At 48.6% G+C, this 16,361-nt stretch overlaps 1 protein-coding gene across 1 annotated transcript in view; it reads left to right on the top strand.

Annotated features, from left to right (window-relative positions):
- The window catches only part of TLK2 (tousled like kinase 2), a 54,889-nt gene that overhangs the window by 10,361 nt on the left and 28,167 nt on the right, over positions 1 to 16,361 (top strand). The window contains exons 7-10 of the mRNA XM_075584356.1: positions 13,378 to 13,444; positions 13,563 to 13,660; positions 14,840 to 14,921; positions 15,562 to 15,653. Of these exons, the coding sequence (XP_075440471.1) occupies positions 13,378 to 13,444; positions 13,563 to 13,660; positions 14,840 to 14,921; positions 15,562 to 15,653 (339 nt within the window). The remainder of the gene's footprint in view (positions 1 to 13,377; positions 13,445 to 13,562; positions 13,661 to 14,839; positions 14,922 to 15,561; positions 15,654 to 16,361) is intronic.

Raw genomic sequence — 16,361 nt, 5'->3', positions numbered from 1 at the left:
TCGTTCTCACGCATGTCCTGGGCACAGAGTTATAACGTGTTACAGGCAGTAATACAGTGAGAGTTACCGCTCGCTCTCACGCATGTCCTGGGCACAGAGTTATAACATGTGTTACAGGCAGTAATACAGTGAGAGTTACCTCTCGTTCTCACGCATGTCCTGGGCACAGATTTATAACATGTGTTACAGGCAGTAATACAGTGAGAGTTACCTCTCGTTCTCACGCATGTCCTGGGCACAGAGTTATAACGTGTTACAGGCAGTAATACAGTGAGAGTTACCGCTCGCTCTCACGCATGTCCTGGGCACAGAGTTATAACATGTGTTACAGGCAGTAATACAGTGAGAGTTACCTCTCGTTCTCACGCATGTCCTGGGCACAGAGTTATAACGTGTTACAGGCAGTAATACAGTGAGAGTTACCGCGCGTTCTCACGCATGTCCTGGGCACAGAGTTATAACGTGTTACAGGCAGTAATACAGTGAGAGTTACCTCTCGTTCTCACGCATGTCCTGGGCACAGAGTTATAACGTGTTACAGGCAGTAATACAGTGAGAGTTACCTCTCGTTCTCACGCATGTCCTGGGCACAGAGTTATAACGTGTTACAGGCAGTAATACAGTGAGAGTTACCTCTCGTTCTCACGCATGTCCTGGGCACAGAGTTATAACGTGTTACAGGCAGTAATACAGTGAGAGTTACCTCTCGTTCTCACGCATGTCCTGGGCACAGAGTTATGACGTGTTACAGGAAGTAATACAGTGAGAGTTACCTCTCGTTCTCACGCATGTCCTGGGCACAGAGTTATAACGTGTTTCAGGCAGTAATACAGTGAGGGTTACCTCTCGTTCTCATGCATGTCCTGGGCACAGAGTTATAACGTGTTACAGGCAGTAATACAGTGAGAGTTACCTCTCGTTCTCACGCATGTCCTGGGCACAGAGTTATAACATGTTACAGGAAGTAATACAGTGAGAGTTACCTCTCGTTCTCATGCATGTCCTGGGCACAGAGTTATAACATGTGTTACAGGAAGTAATACAGTGAGAGTTACCTCTCGCTCTCACGCATGTCCTGGGCACAGAGTTATAACATGTGTTACAGGCAGTAATACTGTGAGAGTTACCTCTCGTTCTCACGCATGTCCTGGGCACAGAGTTATAACGTGTGTTACAGGCAGTAATACAGTGAGAGTTACCTCTCGTTCTCACGCGTGTCCTGGGCACAGAGTTATAACGTGTTACAGGCAGTAATACAGTGAGAGTTACCTCTCGTTCTCACGCATGTCCTGGGCACAGAGTTATAACATGTGTTACAGGCAGTAATACAGTGAGAGTTACCTCTCTTTCTCACGCATGTCCTGGGCACAGAGTTATAACCTGTTACAGGCAGTAATACAGTGAGAGTTACCTCACGTTCTCACGCATGTCCTGGGCACAGAGTTATAACGTGTGTTACAGGAAGTAATACAGTGAGAGTTACCTCTCGTTCTCACGCATGTCCTGGGCACAGAGTTATAACATGTGTTACAGGCAGTAATACAGTGAGAGTTACCTCTCGTTCTCACGCATGTCCTGGGCACAGAGTTATAATGTGTTACAGGCAGTAATACAGTGAGAGTTACCGCTCGCTCTCACGCATGTCCTGAGCACAGAGTTATAACATGTGTTACAGGCAGTAATACAGTGAGAGTTACCTCTCGTTCTCACGCATGTCCTGGGCACAGAGTTATAACGTGTTACAGGCAGTAATACAGTGAGAGTTACCTCTCGCTCTGAAGCATGTCCTGGGCACAGAGTTATAACATGTTACAGACAGTAATACAGTGAGAGTTACCTCTCGTTCTCACGCATGTCCTGGGCACAGAGTTATAACATGTTACAGGCAGTAATACAGTGAGAGTTACCTCTCGCTCTCACGCATGTCCTGGGCACAGAGTTATAACATGTTACAGGCAGTAATACAGTGAGAGTTACCTCTCGCTCTCACGCATGTCCTGGGCACAGAGTTATAACGTGTGTTACAGGCAGTAATACAGTGAGAGTTACCTCTCGTTCTCACGCATGTCCTGGGCACAGAGTTATAACGTGTTACAGGCAGTAATACAGTGAGAGTCACCCCTCGTTCTCACGCATGTCCTGGGCACAGAGTTATAACGTGTTACAGGCAGTAATACAGTGAGAGTTACCTCTCGTTCTCACGCGTGTCCTGGGCACAGAGTTATAACGTGTTACAGGCAGTAATACAGTGAGAGTTACCCCTCGTTCTCACGTATGTCCTGGGCATAGAGTTATAACGTGTGTTATAGGCAGTAATACAGTGAGAGTTACCTCTCGTTCTCACGCATGTCCTGGGCACAGAGTTATAACGTGTTACCAGGCAGTAATACAGTGAGAGTTACCTCTCGTTCTCACGCATGTCCTGGGCACAGAACTATAACGTGTTACAGGCAGTAATACAGTGAGAGTTACCTCTCGTTCTCACGCATGTCCTGGGCACAGAGTTATAACATGTGTTACAGGCAGTAATACAGAGAGATTTACCTCTCGTTCTCACGCATGTCCTGGGCACAGAGTTATAACATGTGTTACAGGCAGTAATACAGTGAGCGTTACCTCTTGTTCTCACGCATGTCCTGGGCATAGAGATATAACGTGTTACAGCCAGTAATACAGTGAGCGTTACCTCTTGTTCTCACGCATGTCCTGGGCATAGAGATATAACGTGTTACAGGCAGTAATACAGTGAGAGTTACCTCTCGTTCTCACGCATGTCCTGGGCACAGAGTTATAACGTGTGTTACAGGCAGTAATACAGTGAGAGTCACCCCTCGTTCTCACGCATGTCCTGGGCACAGAGTTATAACGTGTTACAGGCAGTAATACAGTGAGAGTTACCCCTCGTTCTCACGTATGTCCTGGACACAGAGTTATAACGTGTTACAGGCAGTAATACAGAGAGAGTTACCTCTCGCTCTCACGCATGTCCTGGGCACAGAGTTATAACGTGTTACAGGCAGTAATACAGTGAGAGTTACCCCTCGTTCTCACGTATGTCCTGGGCATAGAGTTATAACGTGTGTTATAGGCAGTAATACAGTGAGAGTTACCTCTCGTTCTCACGCATGTCCTGGGCACAGAGTTATAACGTGTTACCAGGAAGTAATACACTGAGAGTTACCTCTCGTTCTCACGCATGTCCTGGGCACAGAGTTATGACGTGTTACAGGCAGTAATACAGTGAGCGTTACCTCTTGTTCTCACGCATGTCCTGGGCATAGAGATATAACGTGTTACAGGCAGTAATACAGTGAGAGTTACCTCTCGTTCTCACGCATGTCCTGGGCACAGAGTTATAACGTGTGTTACAGGCAGTAATACAGTGAGAGTTACCTCTCGTTCTCACGTATGTCCTGGGCACAGAGTTATAACGTGTGTTACAGGCAGTAATACTGTGAGAGTTACCTCTCGTTCTCACGCATGTCCTGGGCACAGAGTTATAACATGTGTTACAGGCAGTAATACAGTGAGAGTTACCTCTCGTTCTCACGCATGTCCTGGGCACAGAGTTATAACGTGTTACAGGCAGTAATACAGAGAGATTTACCTCTCATTCTCACGCATGTCCTGGGCACAGAGTTATAACGTGTGTTACAGGCAGTAATACAGTGAGAGTTACCTCTCGTTCTCACGCATGTCCTGGGCACAGAGTTATAACGTGTTACAGGCAGTAATACAGTGAGAGTTACTGCTCGTTCTCACGCATGTCCTGGGCACAGAGTTATAACGTGTGTTACAGGCAGTAATACAGTGAGAGTTACCTCTCGTTCTCACGTATGTCCTGGGCACAGAGTTATAACGTGTTACAGGCAGTAATACAGTGAGAGTTACCGCTCGTTCTCACGCATGTCCTGGGCACAGAGTTATAACGTGTTACAGGCAGTAATACTGTGAGAGTTACCTCTCGTTCTCACGCATGTCCTGGGCACAGAGTTATAACATGTTACAGGCAGTAATACAGTGAGAGTTACCTCTCGTTCTCACGCATGTCCTGGGCACAGAGTTATAACCTGTTACAGGCAGTAATACAGTGAGAGTTACCCCTCGTTCTCACGTATGTCCTGGGCATAGAGTTATAACGTGTGTTATAGGCAGTAATACAGTGAGAGTTACCTCTCGTTCTCACGCATGTCCTGGGCACAGAGTTATAACGTGTGTTACAGGCAGTAATACAGTGAGAGTTACCTCTCGTTCTCACGCATGTCCTGGGCACAGAGTTATAACGTGTTACCAGGAAGTAATACACTGAGAGTTACCTCTCGTTCTCACGCATGTCCTGGGCACAGAGTTATGACGTGTTACAGGCAGTAATACAGTGAGCGTTACCTCTTGTTCTCACGCATGTCCTGGGCATAGAGATATAACGTGTTACAGGCAGTAATACAGTGAGAGTTACCTCTCGTTCTCACGCATGTCCTGGGCACAGAGTTATAACGTGTGTTACAGGCAGTAATACAGTGAGAGTTACCTCTCGTTCTCACGTATGTCCTGGGCACAGAGTTATAACGTGTGTTACAGGCAGTAATACTGTGAGAGTTACCTCTCGTTCTCACGCATGTCCTGGGCACAGAGTTATAACATGTGTTACAGGCAGTAATACAGTGAGAGTTACCTCTCGTTCTCACGCATGTCCTGGGCACAGAGTTATAACGTGTTACAGGCAGTAATACAGAGAGATTTACCTCTCATTCTCACGCATGTCCTGGGCACAGAGTTATAACGTGTGTTACAGGCAGTAATACAGTGAGAGTTACCTCTCGTTCTCACGCATGTCCTGGGCACAGAGTTATAACGTGTTACAGGCAGTAATACAGTGAGAGTTACTGCTCGTTCTCACGCATGTCCTGGGCACAGAGTTATAACGTGTGTTACAGGCAGTAATACAGTGAGAGTTACCTCTCGTTCTCACGTATGTCCTGGGCACAGAGTTATAACGTGTTACAGGCAGTAATACAGTGAGAGTTACCGCTCGTTCTCACGCATGTCCTGGGCACAGAGTTATAACGTGTTACAGGAAGTAATACAGTGAGCGTTACCTCTCGTTCTCACGCATGTCCTGGGCACAGAGTTATAACCTGTTACAGGCAGTAATACAGTGAGAGTTACCTCACGTTCTCACGCATGTCCTGGGCACAGAGTTATAACGTGTGTTACAGGCAGTAATACAGTGAGAGTTACCTCTCGTTCTCACGTATGTCCTGGGCACAGAGTTATAACGTGTGTTACAGGCAGTAATACTGTGAGAGTTACCTCTCGTTCTCACGCATGTCCTGGGCACAGAGTTATAACGTGTTACAGGCAGTAATACTGTGAGAGTTACCTCTCGTTCTCACGCATGTCCTGGGCACAGAGTTATAACATGTTACAGGCAGTAATACAGTGAGAGTTACCTCTCGTTCTCACGCATGTCCTGGGCACAGAGTTATAACCTGTTACAGGCAGTAATACAGTGAGAGTTACCTCACGTTCTCACGCATGTCCTGGGCACAGAGTTATCACGTGTGTTACAGGCAGTAATACAGTGAGAGTTACCTCTCGTTCTCACGTATGTCCTGGGCACAGAGTTATAACGTGTGTTACAGGCAGTAATACTGTGAGAGTTACCTCTCGTTCTCACGCATGTCCTGGGCACAGAGTTATAACGTGTTACAGGCAGTAATACTGTGAGAGTTACCTCTCGTTCTCACGCATGTCCTGGGCACAGAGTTATAACGTGTTACAGGCAGTAATACAGCGAGAGTTACCTCTCGTTCTCACGCATGTCCTGGGCACAGAGTTATAACGTGTGTTACAGGCAGTAATACAGTGAGAGTTACCTCTCGTTCTCACGCATGTCCTGGGCACAGAGTTATAACGTGTGTTACAGGCAGTAATACAGTGAGAGTTACCTCTCGTTCTCACGTATGTCCTGGGCACAGAGTTATAACGTGTGTTACAGGCAGTAATACTGTGAGAGTTACCTCTCGTTCTCACGCATGTCCTGGGCACAGAGTTATAACATGTGTTACAGGCAGTAATACAGTGAGAGTTACTGCTCGTTCTCACGCATGTCCTGGGCACAGAGATATAACATGTGTTACAGGCAGTAATACAGTGAGAGTTACCTCTCGTTCTCACGCATGTCCTGGGCACAGAGATATAACATGTGTTACAGGCAGTAATACAGTGAGAGTTACCTCTCGTTCTCACGCATGTCCTGGGCACAGAGTTATAACGTGTTACAGGCAGTAATACAGAGAGATTTACCTCTCATTCTCACGCATGTCCTGGGCACAGAGTTATAACGTGTGTTACAGGCAGTAATACAGTGAGAGTTACCTCTCGTTCTCACGCATGTCCTGGGCACAGAGTTATAACGTGTTACAGGCAGTAATACAGTGAGAGTTACTGCTCGTTCTCACGCATGTCCTGGGCACAGAGTTATAACGTGTGTTACAGGCAGTAATACAGTGAGAGTTACCTCTCGTTCTCACGTATGTCCTGGGCACAGAGTTATAACGTGTTACAGGCAGTAATACAGTGAGAGTTACCGCTCGTTCTCACGCATGTCCTGGGCACAGAGTTATAACGTGTTACAGGCAGTAATACTGTGAGAGTTACCTCTCGTTCTCACGCATGTCCTGGGCACAGAGTTATAACATGTTACAGGCAGTAATACAGTGAGAGTTACCTCTCGTTCTCACGCATGTCCTGGGCACAGAGTTATAACCTGTTACAGGCAGTAATACAGTGAGAGTTACCCCTCGTTCTCACGCATGTCCTGGGCACAGAGTTATAACGTGTTACCAGGAAGTAATACACTGAGAGTTACCTCTCGTTCTCACGCATGTCCTGGGCACAGAGTTATGACGTGTTACAGGCAGTAATACAGTGAGCGTTACCTCTTGTTCTCACGCATGTCCTGGGCATAGAGATATAACGTGTTACAGGCAGTAATACAGTGAGAGTTACCTCTCGTTCTCACGCATGTCCTGGGCATAGAGTTATAACGTGTGTTATAGGCAGTAATACAGTGAGAGTTACCTCTCGTTCTCACGCATGTCCTGGGCACAGAGTTATAACGTGTTACCAGGAAGTAATACACTGAGAGTTACCTCTCGTTCTCACGCATGTCCTGGGCACAGAGTTATGACGTGTTACAGGCAGTAATACAGTGAGCGTTACCTCTTGTTCTCACGCATGTCCTGGGCATAGAGATATAACGTGTTACAGGCAGTAATACAGTGAGAGTTACCTCTCGTTCTCACGCATGTCCTGGGCACAGAGTTATAACGTGTGTTACAGGCAGTAATACAGTGAGAGTTACCTCTCGTTCTCACGTATGTCCTGGGCACAGAGTTATAACGTGTGTTACAGGCAGTAATACAGTGAGAGTTACCTCTCGTTCTCACGTATGTCCTGGGCACAGAGTTATAACGTGTGTTACAGGCAGTAATACAGTGAGAGTTACCTCTCGTTCTCACGCGTGTCCTGGGCACAGAGTTATAACGTGTTACAGGCAGTAATACAGTGAGAGTTACCTCTCGTTCTCACGCATGTCCTGGGCACAGAGTTATAACATGTGTTACAGGCAGTAATACAGTGAGAGTTACCTCTCGTTCTCACGCATGTCCTGGGCACAGAGTTATAACGTGTTACAGGCAGTAATACAGAGAGATTTACCTCTCATTCTCACGCATGTCCTGGGCACAGAGTTATAACGTGTGTTACAGGCAGTAATACAGTGAGAGTTACCTCTCGTTCTCACGCATGTCCTGGGCACAGAGTTATAACGTGTTACAGGCAGTAATACAGTGAGAGTTACTGCTCGTTCTCACGCATGTCCTGGGCACAGAGTTATAACGTGTGTTACAGGCAGTAATACAGTGAGAGTTACCTCTCGTTCTCACGTATGTCCTGGGCACAGAGTTATAACGTGTTACAGGCAGTAATACAGTGAGAGTTACCGCTCGTTCTCACGCATGTCCTGGGCACAGAGTTATAACTTGTTACAGGAAGTAATACAGTGAGCGTTACCTCTCGTTCTCACGCATGTCCTGGGCACAGAGTTATAACCTGTTACAGGCAGTAATACAGTGAGAGTTACCTCACGTTCTCACGCATGTCCTGGGCACAGAGTTATAACGTGTGTTACAGGCAGTAATACAGTGAGAGTTACCTCTCGTTCTCACGTATGTCCTGGGCACAGAGTTATAACGTGTGTTACAGGCAGTAATACTGTGAGAGTTACCTCTCGTTCTCACGCATGTCCTGGGCACAGAGTTATAACGTGTTACAGGCAGTAATACTGTGAGAGTTACCTCTCGTTCTCACGCATGTCCTGGGCACAGAGTTATAACATGTTACAGGCAGTAATACAGTGAGAGTTACCTCTCGTTCTCACGCATGTCCTGGGCACAGAGTTATAACCTGTTACAGGCAGTAATACAGTGAGAGTTACCTCACGTTCTCACGCATGTCCTGGGCACAGAGTTATCACGTGTGTTACAGGCAGTAATACAGTGAGAGTTACCTCTCGTTCTCACGTATGTCCTGGGCACAGAGTTATAACGTGTGTTACAGGCAGTAATACTGTGAGAGTTACCTCTCGTTCTCACGCATGTCCTGGGCACAGAGTTATAACGTGTTACAGGCAGTAATACTGTGAGAGTTACCTCTCGTTCTCACGTATGCCCTGGGCACAGAGTTATAACGTGTTACAGGCAGTAATACAGCGAGAGTTACCTCTCGTTCTCCACGCATGTCCTGGGCACAGAGTTATAACGTGTGTTACAGGCAGTAATACAGTGAGAGTTACCTCTCGTTCTCACGCATGTCCTGGGCACAGAGTTATAACATGTTACAGGCAGTAATACAGTGAGAGTTACCTCTCGTTCTCACGCATGTCCTGGGCACAGAGTCATAACATGTGTTACAGGAAGTAATACAGTGAGAGTTACCGCTCGCTCTCACGCATGTCCTGGGCATAGAGATATAACGTGTTACAGGCAGTAATACAGTGAGAGTTACCTCTCGTTCTCACGCATGTCCTGGGCACAGAGTCATAACATGTGTTACAGGAAGTAATACAGTGAGCGTTACCTCTTGTTCTCACGCATGTCCTGGGCATAGAGATATAACGTGTTACAGGCAGTAATACAGTGAGAGTTACCTCTCGTTCTCACGCATGTCCTGGGCACAGAGTTATAACGTGTGTTACAGGCAGTAATACAGTGAGAGTTACCTCTCGTTCTCACGTATGTCCTGGGCACAGAGTTATAACGTGTGTTACAGGCAGTAATACAGTGAGAGTTACCTCTCGTTCTCACGTATGTCCTGGGCACAGAGTTATAACGTGTGTTACAGGCAGTAATACAGTGAGAGTTACCTCTCGTTCTCACGCGTGTCCTGGGCACAGAGTTATAACGTGTTACAGGCAGTAATACAGTGAGAGTTACCTCTCGTTCTCACGCATGTCCTGGGCACAGAGTTATAACATGTGTTACAGGCAGTAATACAGTGAGAGTTACCTCTCGTTCTCACGCATGTCCTGGGCACAGAGTTATAACGTGTTACAGGCAGTAATACAGAGAGATTTACCTCTCATTCTCACGCATGTCCTGGGCACAGAGTTATAACGTGTGTTACAGGCAGTAATACAGTGAGAGTTACCTCTCGTTCTCACGCATGTCCTGGGCACAGAGTTATAACGTGTTACAGGCAGTAATACAGTGAGAGTTACTGCTCGTTCTCACGCATGTCCTGGGCACAGAGTTATAACGTGTGTTACAGGCAGTAATACAGTGAGAGTTACCTCTCGTTCTCACGTATGTCCTGGGCACAGAGTTATAACGTGTTACAGGCAGTAATACAGTGAGAGTTACCGCTCGTTCTCACGCATGTCCTGGGCACAGAGTTATAACTTGTTACAGGAAGTAATACAGTGAGCGTTACCTCTCGTTCTCACGCATGTCCTGGGCACAGAGTTATAACCTGTTACAGGCAGTAATACAGTGAGAGTTACCTCACGTTCTCACGCATGTCCTGGGCACAGAGTTATAACGTGTGTTACAGGCAGTAATACAGTGAGAGTTACCTCTCGTTCTCACGTATGTCCTGGGCACAGAGTTATAACGTGTGTTACAGGCAGTAATACTGTGAGAGTTACCTCTCGTTCTCACGCATGTCCTGGGCACAGAGTTATAACGTGTTACAGGCAGTAATACTGTGAGAGTTACCTCTCGTTCTCACGCATGTCCTGGGCACAGAGTTATAACATGTTACAGGCAGTAATACAGTGAGAGTTACCTCTCGTTCTCACGCATGTCCTGGGCACAGAGTTATAACCTGTTACAGGCAGTAATACAGTGAGAGTTACCTCACGTTCTCACGCATGTCCTGGGCACAGAGTTATCACGTGTGTTACAGGCAGTAATACAGTGAGAGTTACCTCTCGTTCTCACGTATGTCCTGGGCACAGAGTTATAACGTGTGTTACAGGCAGTAATACTGTGAGAGTTACCTCTCGTTCTCACGCATGTCCTGGGCACAGAGTTATAACGTGTTACAGGCAGTAATACTGTGAGAGTTACCTCTCGTTCTCACGCATGTCCTGGGCACAGAGTTATAACGTGTTACAGGCAGTAATACAGCGAGAGTTACCTCTCGTTCTCACGCATGTCCTGGGCACAGAGTTATAACGTGTGTTACAGGCAGTAATACAGTGAGAGTTACCTCTCGTTCTCACGCATGTCCTGGGCACAGAGTTATAACATGTGTTACAGGCAGTAATACAGTGAGAGTTACCTCTCGTTCTCACGCATGTCCTGGGCACAGAGTTATAACGTGTTACAGGCAGTAATACAGAGAGATTTACCTCTCATTCTCACGCATGTCCTGGGCACAGAGTTATAACGTGTGTTACAGGCAGTAATACAGTGAGAGTTACCTCTCGTTCTCACGCATGTCCTGGGCACAGAGTTATAACGTGTTACAGGCAGTAATACAGTGAGAGTTACTGCTCGTTCTCACGCATGTCCTGGGCACAGAGTTATAACGTGTGTTACAGGCAGTAATACAGTGAGAGTTACCTCTCGTTCTCACGTATGTCCTGGGCACAGAGTTATAACGTGTTACAGGCAGTAATACAGTGAGAGTTACCGCTCGTTCTCACGCATGTCCTGGGCACAGAGTTATAACTTGTTACAGGAAGTAATACAGTGAGCGTTACCTCTCGTTCTCACGCATGTCCTGGGCACAGAGTTATAACCTGTTACAGGCAGTAATACAGTGAGAGTTACCTCACGTTCTCACGCATGTCCTGGGCACAGAGTTATAACGTGTGTTACAGGCAGTAATACAGTGAGAGTTACCTCTCGTTCTCACGTATGTCCTGGGCACAGAGTTATAACGTGTGTTACAGGCAGTAATACTGTGAGAGTTACCTCTCGTTCTCACGCATGTCCTGGGCACAGAGTTATAACGTGTTACAGGCAGTAATACTGTGAGAGTTACCTCTCGTTCTCACGCATGTCCTGGGCACAGAGTTATAACATGTTACAGGCAGTAATACAGTGAGAGTTACCTCTCGTTCTCACGCATGTCCTGGGCACAGAGTTATAACCTGTTACAGGCAGTAATACAGTGAGAGTTACCTCACGTTCTCACGCATGTCCTGGGCACAGAGTTATCACGTGTGTTACAGGCAGTAATACAGTGAGAGTTACCTCTCGTTCTCACGTATGTCCTGGGCACAGAGTTATAACGTGTGTTACAGGCAGTAATACTGTGAGAGTTACCTCTCGTTCTCACGCATGTCCTGGGCACAGAGTTATAACGTGTTACAGGCAGTAATACTGTGAGAGTTACCTCTCGTTCTCACGCATGTCCTGGGCACAGAGTTATAACGTGTTACAGGCAGTAATACAGCGAGAGTTACCTCTCGTTCTCACGCATGTCCTGGGCACAGAGTTATAACGTGTGTTACAGGCAGTAATACAGTGAGAGTTACCTCTCGTTCTCACGCATGTCCTGGGCACAGAGTTATAACATGTTACAGGCAGTAATACAGTGAGAGTTACCTCTCGTTCTCACGCATGTCCTGGGCACAGAGTCATAACATGTGTTACAGGAAGTAATACAGTGAGAGTTACCGCTCGCTCTCACGCATGTCCTGGGCACAGAGTTATAACGTGTGTTACAGGCAGTAATACTGTGAGAGTTACCTCTCGTTCTCACGCATGTCCTGGGCACAGAGTTATAACGTGTTACAGGCAGTAATACAGTGAGAGTTACCTCTCGTTCTCACGCATGTCCTGGGCACAGAGTCATAACATGTGTTACAGGAAGTAATACTGTGAGAGTTACCTCCCGTTCTCACGCATGTCCTGGGCACAGAGTTATAACGTGTTACAGGCAGTAATACAGTGAGAGTTACCTCTCGTTCTCACGCATGCCCTGGGCACAGAGTTATAACGTGTGTTACAGGCAGTAATACAGCGAGAGTTACCTCTCGTTCTCACGCATGTCCTGGGCACAGAGTTATAACGTGTGTTACAGGCAGTAATACAGTGAGAGTTACCCCTCGTTCTCACGCATGTCCTGGGCACAGAGTTATAACGTGTGTTACAGGCAGTAATACAGTGAGAGTTACCCCTCGTTCTCACGCATGTTCTGGGCACAGAGTTATAACGTGTGTTACAGGCAGTAATACAGTGAGAGTTACCTCTCGCTCTCACGCATGTCCTGGGCACAGAGTTATAACGTGTGTTACAGGAAGTAATACAGTGAGAGTCACCCCTCGCTCTCACGTATGTCCTGGGCACAAAGTTATGATGACAAATACATGGTTACAAATACATAGTGGTACTTATGCCATTTATACATTTGAGAAAGGCCCTTGAAGCCGAAACGTCATTCTTTTTGGCTCACAATAAATTTTCTAAGCAGAAACCTGCAGTGCCCAGGTTTTTTCCTTCTTTACAAATACACAGTTACATTAAGTGAGCATGGTTATACATTATATACAATACATCGCGTTCACAGTTACAGATAGTATATATTATAGGCGTATGTCACAGTTACAGACCAGATTAGGATCAGACGCAGGATCAAAAATGTCAAATCTCGCCACTCGGGAGGAGCGCGGGGTTTGTGGGTTTGTTTCGCAGACGGACATCTGTCTGGTCATGTCATTTACTGCGGTGACTTGGTAGAGCACCCGCGCACTTCGCTCGCCCCCATCCCGTTGCTTAGTGCGTGTGCAGCGAGTGGGTTAGGACGTGGTGACCGACTGCGGGTGATAACTTTACACGGCGCCGTGTTTATTTATAACCCCAGGTTAACCTTGGCAGAGTACCACGAGCAGGAAGAGATCTTCAAGCTGCGGCTAGGACATCTGAAAAAGGTAAGCGGCGGTCGCTGGCGCGTGCGTACATACTGGGGAGGGGGGGGGCGGGGTTACGCCGGCGTCTCCGATAACGCGTTCCGGCAAAGTCCATCCTCTTCTTCCCACCCCGGTACAGGAGGAGGCCGAGATCCAGGCGGAACTGGAGCGGCTGGAAAGAGTCCGGAACCTGCACATCAGAGAGCTGAAAAGAATACACAACGAGGACAACTCTCAGTAAGAGGGGACGCAGCCGCGCGACGCCCCGCGTGGGGGGAGGGCACACAGCCGCGCGACGCCCCGCGTGGGGGGAGGGCACACAGCCGCGCGATGCCCCGCGTGGGGGGAGGGCACGCAGCCGCGCGATGCCCCGCGTGGGGGGAGGGGACGCAGCTTCGCGACGCCCCGCGTGGGGGGGAGGGGACGCAGCCGCGCGACGCCCCGCGTGGGGGGAGGGGACGCAGTCGCGCGACGTCCGCGTGGGGGGAGGGCACACAGCCGCGCGACTCCCCTGCTGCTCATGAATTACACAGTGATGGGGGGGGGGGGGAGCGTGTTGGGGTTTCTGATTTTTGCCAGGCTACTTGGATCCGGAAAGTTCTGCCAATAATTTAAAAGGGATCAAAGGAGCCAGTTCTACCCGCAGTAAAATGTTACGCTGCTGTGAAATAGTTACCGGGACGGTTCTATAGGGGGAGTCCCTCCAAGGGCCGAAGTTTAAGGGGTCTCGTCTGGGTGATTTGATTAATTTTTGTTTGTTACCTAAATCTAAGACTTGGGAGAAGTTTGATTTTCTCTGACTGCTTTTGGATGATGTCGCTGTGTGTGTAATTATCGAGGTCCCCCTGTGTGTGTGTGTGTGTTTGTGTGCCGAAGTCTCGGTGTGTGTGCCGAGGTCCCCCTGTATCTGTGTGTGTGTGTGTGTGTGTTTGTGTGCCGAAGTCTCGGTGTGTGTACCGAGGTCCCCCTGTATCTGTGTGTGTGTGTGTGTGTTTGTGTGCCGAAGTCTCAGTGTGTGTACCGAGGTCCCCCTGTATCTGTGTGTGTGTGTGTGTGTGTTTGTGTGCCGAAGTCTCAGTGTGTGTACCGAGGTCCCACGTGCGATTGCAACTTTTAAAAAAGATATTGCTCTATTCTGCTTAGTGCTCATAGTTACAGGTCGTTCTCTGAGCCATTGCACCGCGCTCTGCGCGCGGCGTTCTCCCAATTACAGGCCGGTCCCTGAGCCATTGCACCGCGCTCTGCGCGCGGCGTTCTCCCAAGTACAGGCCGGTCCCTGAGCCATTGCACCGCGCTCTGCGCGCGGCGTTCTCCCAATTACAGGCCGGTCCCTGAGCCATTGCACCGCGGCGTTCTCCGCGTGCCCGGACGCCACTTTCTGCGCCTTAATCTGCTTCCATTACCTCACTACTACAGGTTTAAAGACCACCCCACGCTGAACGATCGGTATCTGCTGCTGCACCTGCTGGGGAGAGGAGGCTTTAGTGAAGTGTATAAGGTGAGTGCCGTGCCCGCCTGTTACTCAGACAAACTCGACCAGTCCCGTCCCCGGATTGGAGTATCTCACCACGCCTGTTCGCGCCCCCCCCTACGGTAATATGGTATGTGAGGAGCGTTGGCATTAGGGGGTAAGGAGTTAAGGTTATGGGGTTTTAGGGTATGGGATTAAGGTAGAGGTTTTTAGGGTAAGGGGTCTAATTATGGGGTTAGGGGTTAAGGTTAAGCTTTTTAGGGTAAGGGGTTAACGTTGAGGACTTTTAGGGGAAGAGCAAGTTTAGGGGGGTTTAGGGTAAGGTTAGGGGTTTTAGTGTAAGGTTAGGGTTTTTTTAGTGTAAGGTTAGAAGGGTTTAGGGTAAGGTTAGGGGGGTTTAGGGTAAGGTTAGGGGTTTTAGTGTAAGGTTAGGGTTTTTTTAGTGTAAGGTTAGAGGGGTTTAGGGTAAGGTTAGGGGGGTTTAGGGTAAGGTTAGGGGGTTACCTTTGCGGCAAAACGGCCAATGGCTAAATTTCTCGGCGGCGGTGAGTAAATGGCGGCGGCGAGATGATGTCCTAGACCTTGTTGGCGTTTGTCCTGTGATGACCCCATGTGGCTGCAGTCACTGAGACGCGTGTGCGCTTCCCCGTTTCCCCCCCCCCCGCAGGCGTTCGACTTGACGGAGCAGAGATACGTCGCCGTGAAAATCCACCAGTTAAACAAAAACTGGAGGGACGAGAAGAAAGAGAATTACCACAAGTACGTGGCACGCGCACACGTGGGAGGGGGGCGGGTCCCACGTCGCTGTAAGAGCAGCGTCTGCGTGGTACGACGGCCGAGGTTTGCAGGGCTCTCCCGGAGGCCTGCGAGGAATGTCGCAGTGAAGAAGGCGGCGTACAAAGCAGCAGCACATGGAGGGGGGGGGGGGAGGGCGCTTCACTAGCTTTTCTTTTTAGGGTACAGAACAAAGAGACGGGATAAAAAAATATTCTAAATATCACAAAATGACACGTCCCTAGTTTGTAGTCCTACATACACAAAGGGAGAGGGGCTGGACCTGGGCACCGCCCCCCCGCATCCTCCCAATCCTAAAATCATTCATACATTCTACACTTGGGGGTACACAACGAAACGGGGGGAGGGTCAACATGTTAAACAGAACAAAACCCTATTGGGAGGGACGTCCTGGGGGGTGGGGGGGGGGGCATTTCTTAATAGGGTTGAAGCAGGAGGGGGTGTCCTAAGCTGAACCCTGTTAATCTCGGCTCCGGGGACCCCCCTGCTTCCCGAGATACTTATCACCGTGGCGGGGGGGGGGGGGGGGGGGAGGTGTGCCGGTAGATCGAACTGTCGGATTTGAAGCTCCCGTGTCACGTCGGCCTGGTAGGAAGCGTTGGCGTCATTCCCCTTGCGGCTTCCTATATTGGCCCACGTGACAGGGGGGGATGGTGGCGCGTTTGTGTGTGT

Source organism: Ascaphus truei, unplaced genomic scaffold (assembly GCF_040206685.1).
Source record: "Ascaphus truei isolate aAscTru1 unplaced genomic scaffold, aAscTru1.hap1 HAP1_SCAFFOLD_552, whole genome shotgun sequence".
Taxonomy (NCBI): Eukaryota; Metazoa; Chordata; class Amphibia; order Anura; family Ascaphidae; genus Ascaphus; species Ascaphus truei.
Note: the sequence above shows the minus strand (reverse complement) of the source record. Positions and strands in the feature narration are given on the sequence as shown.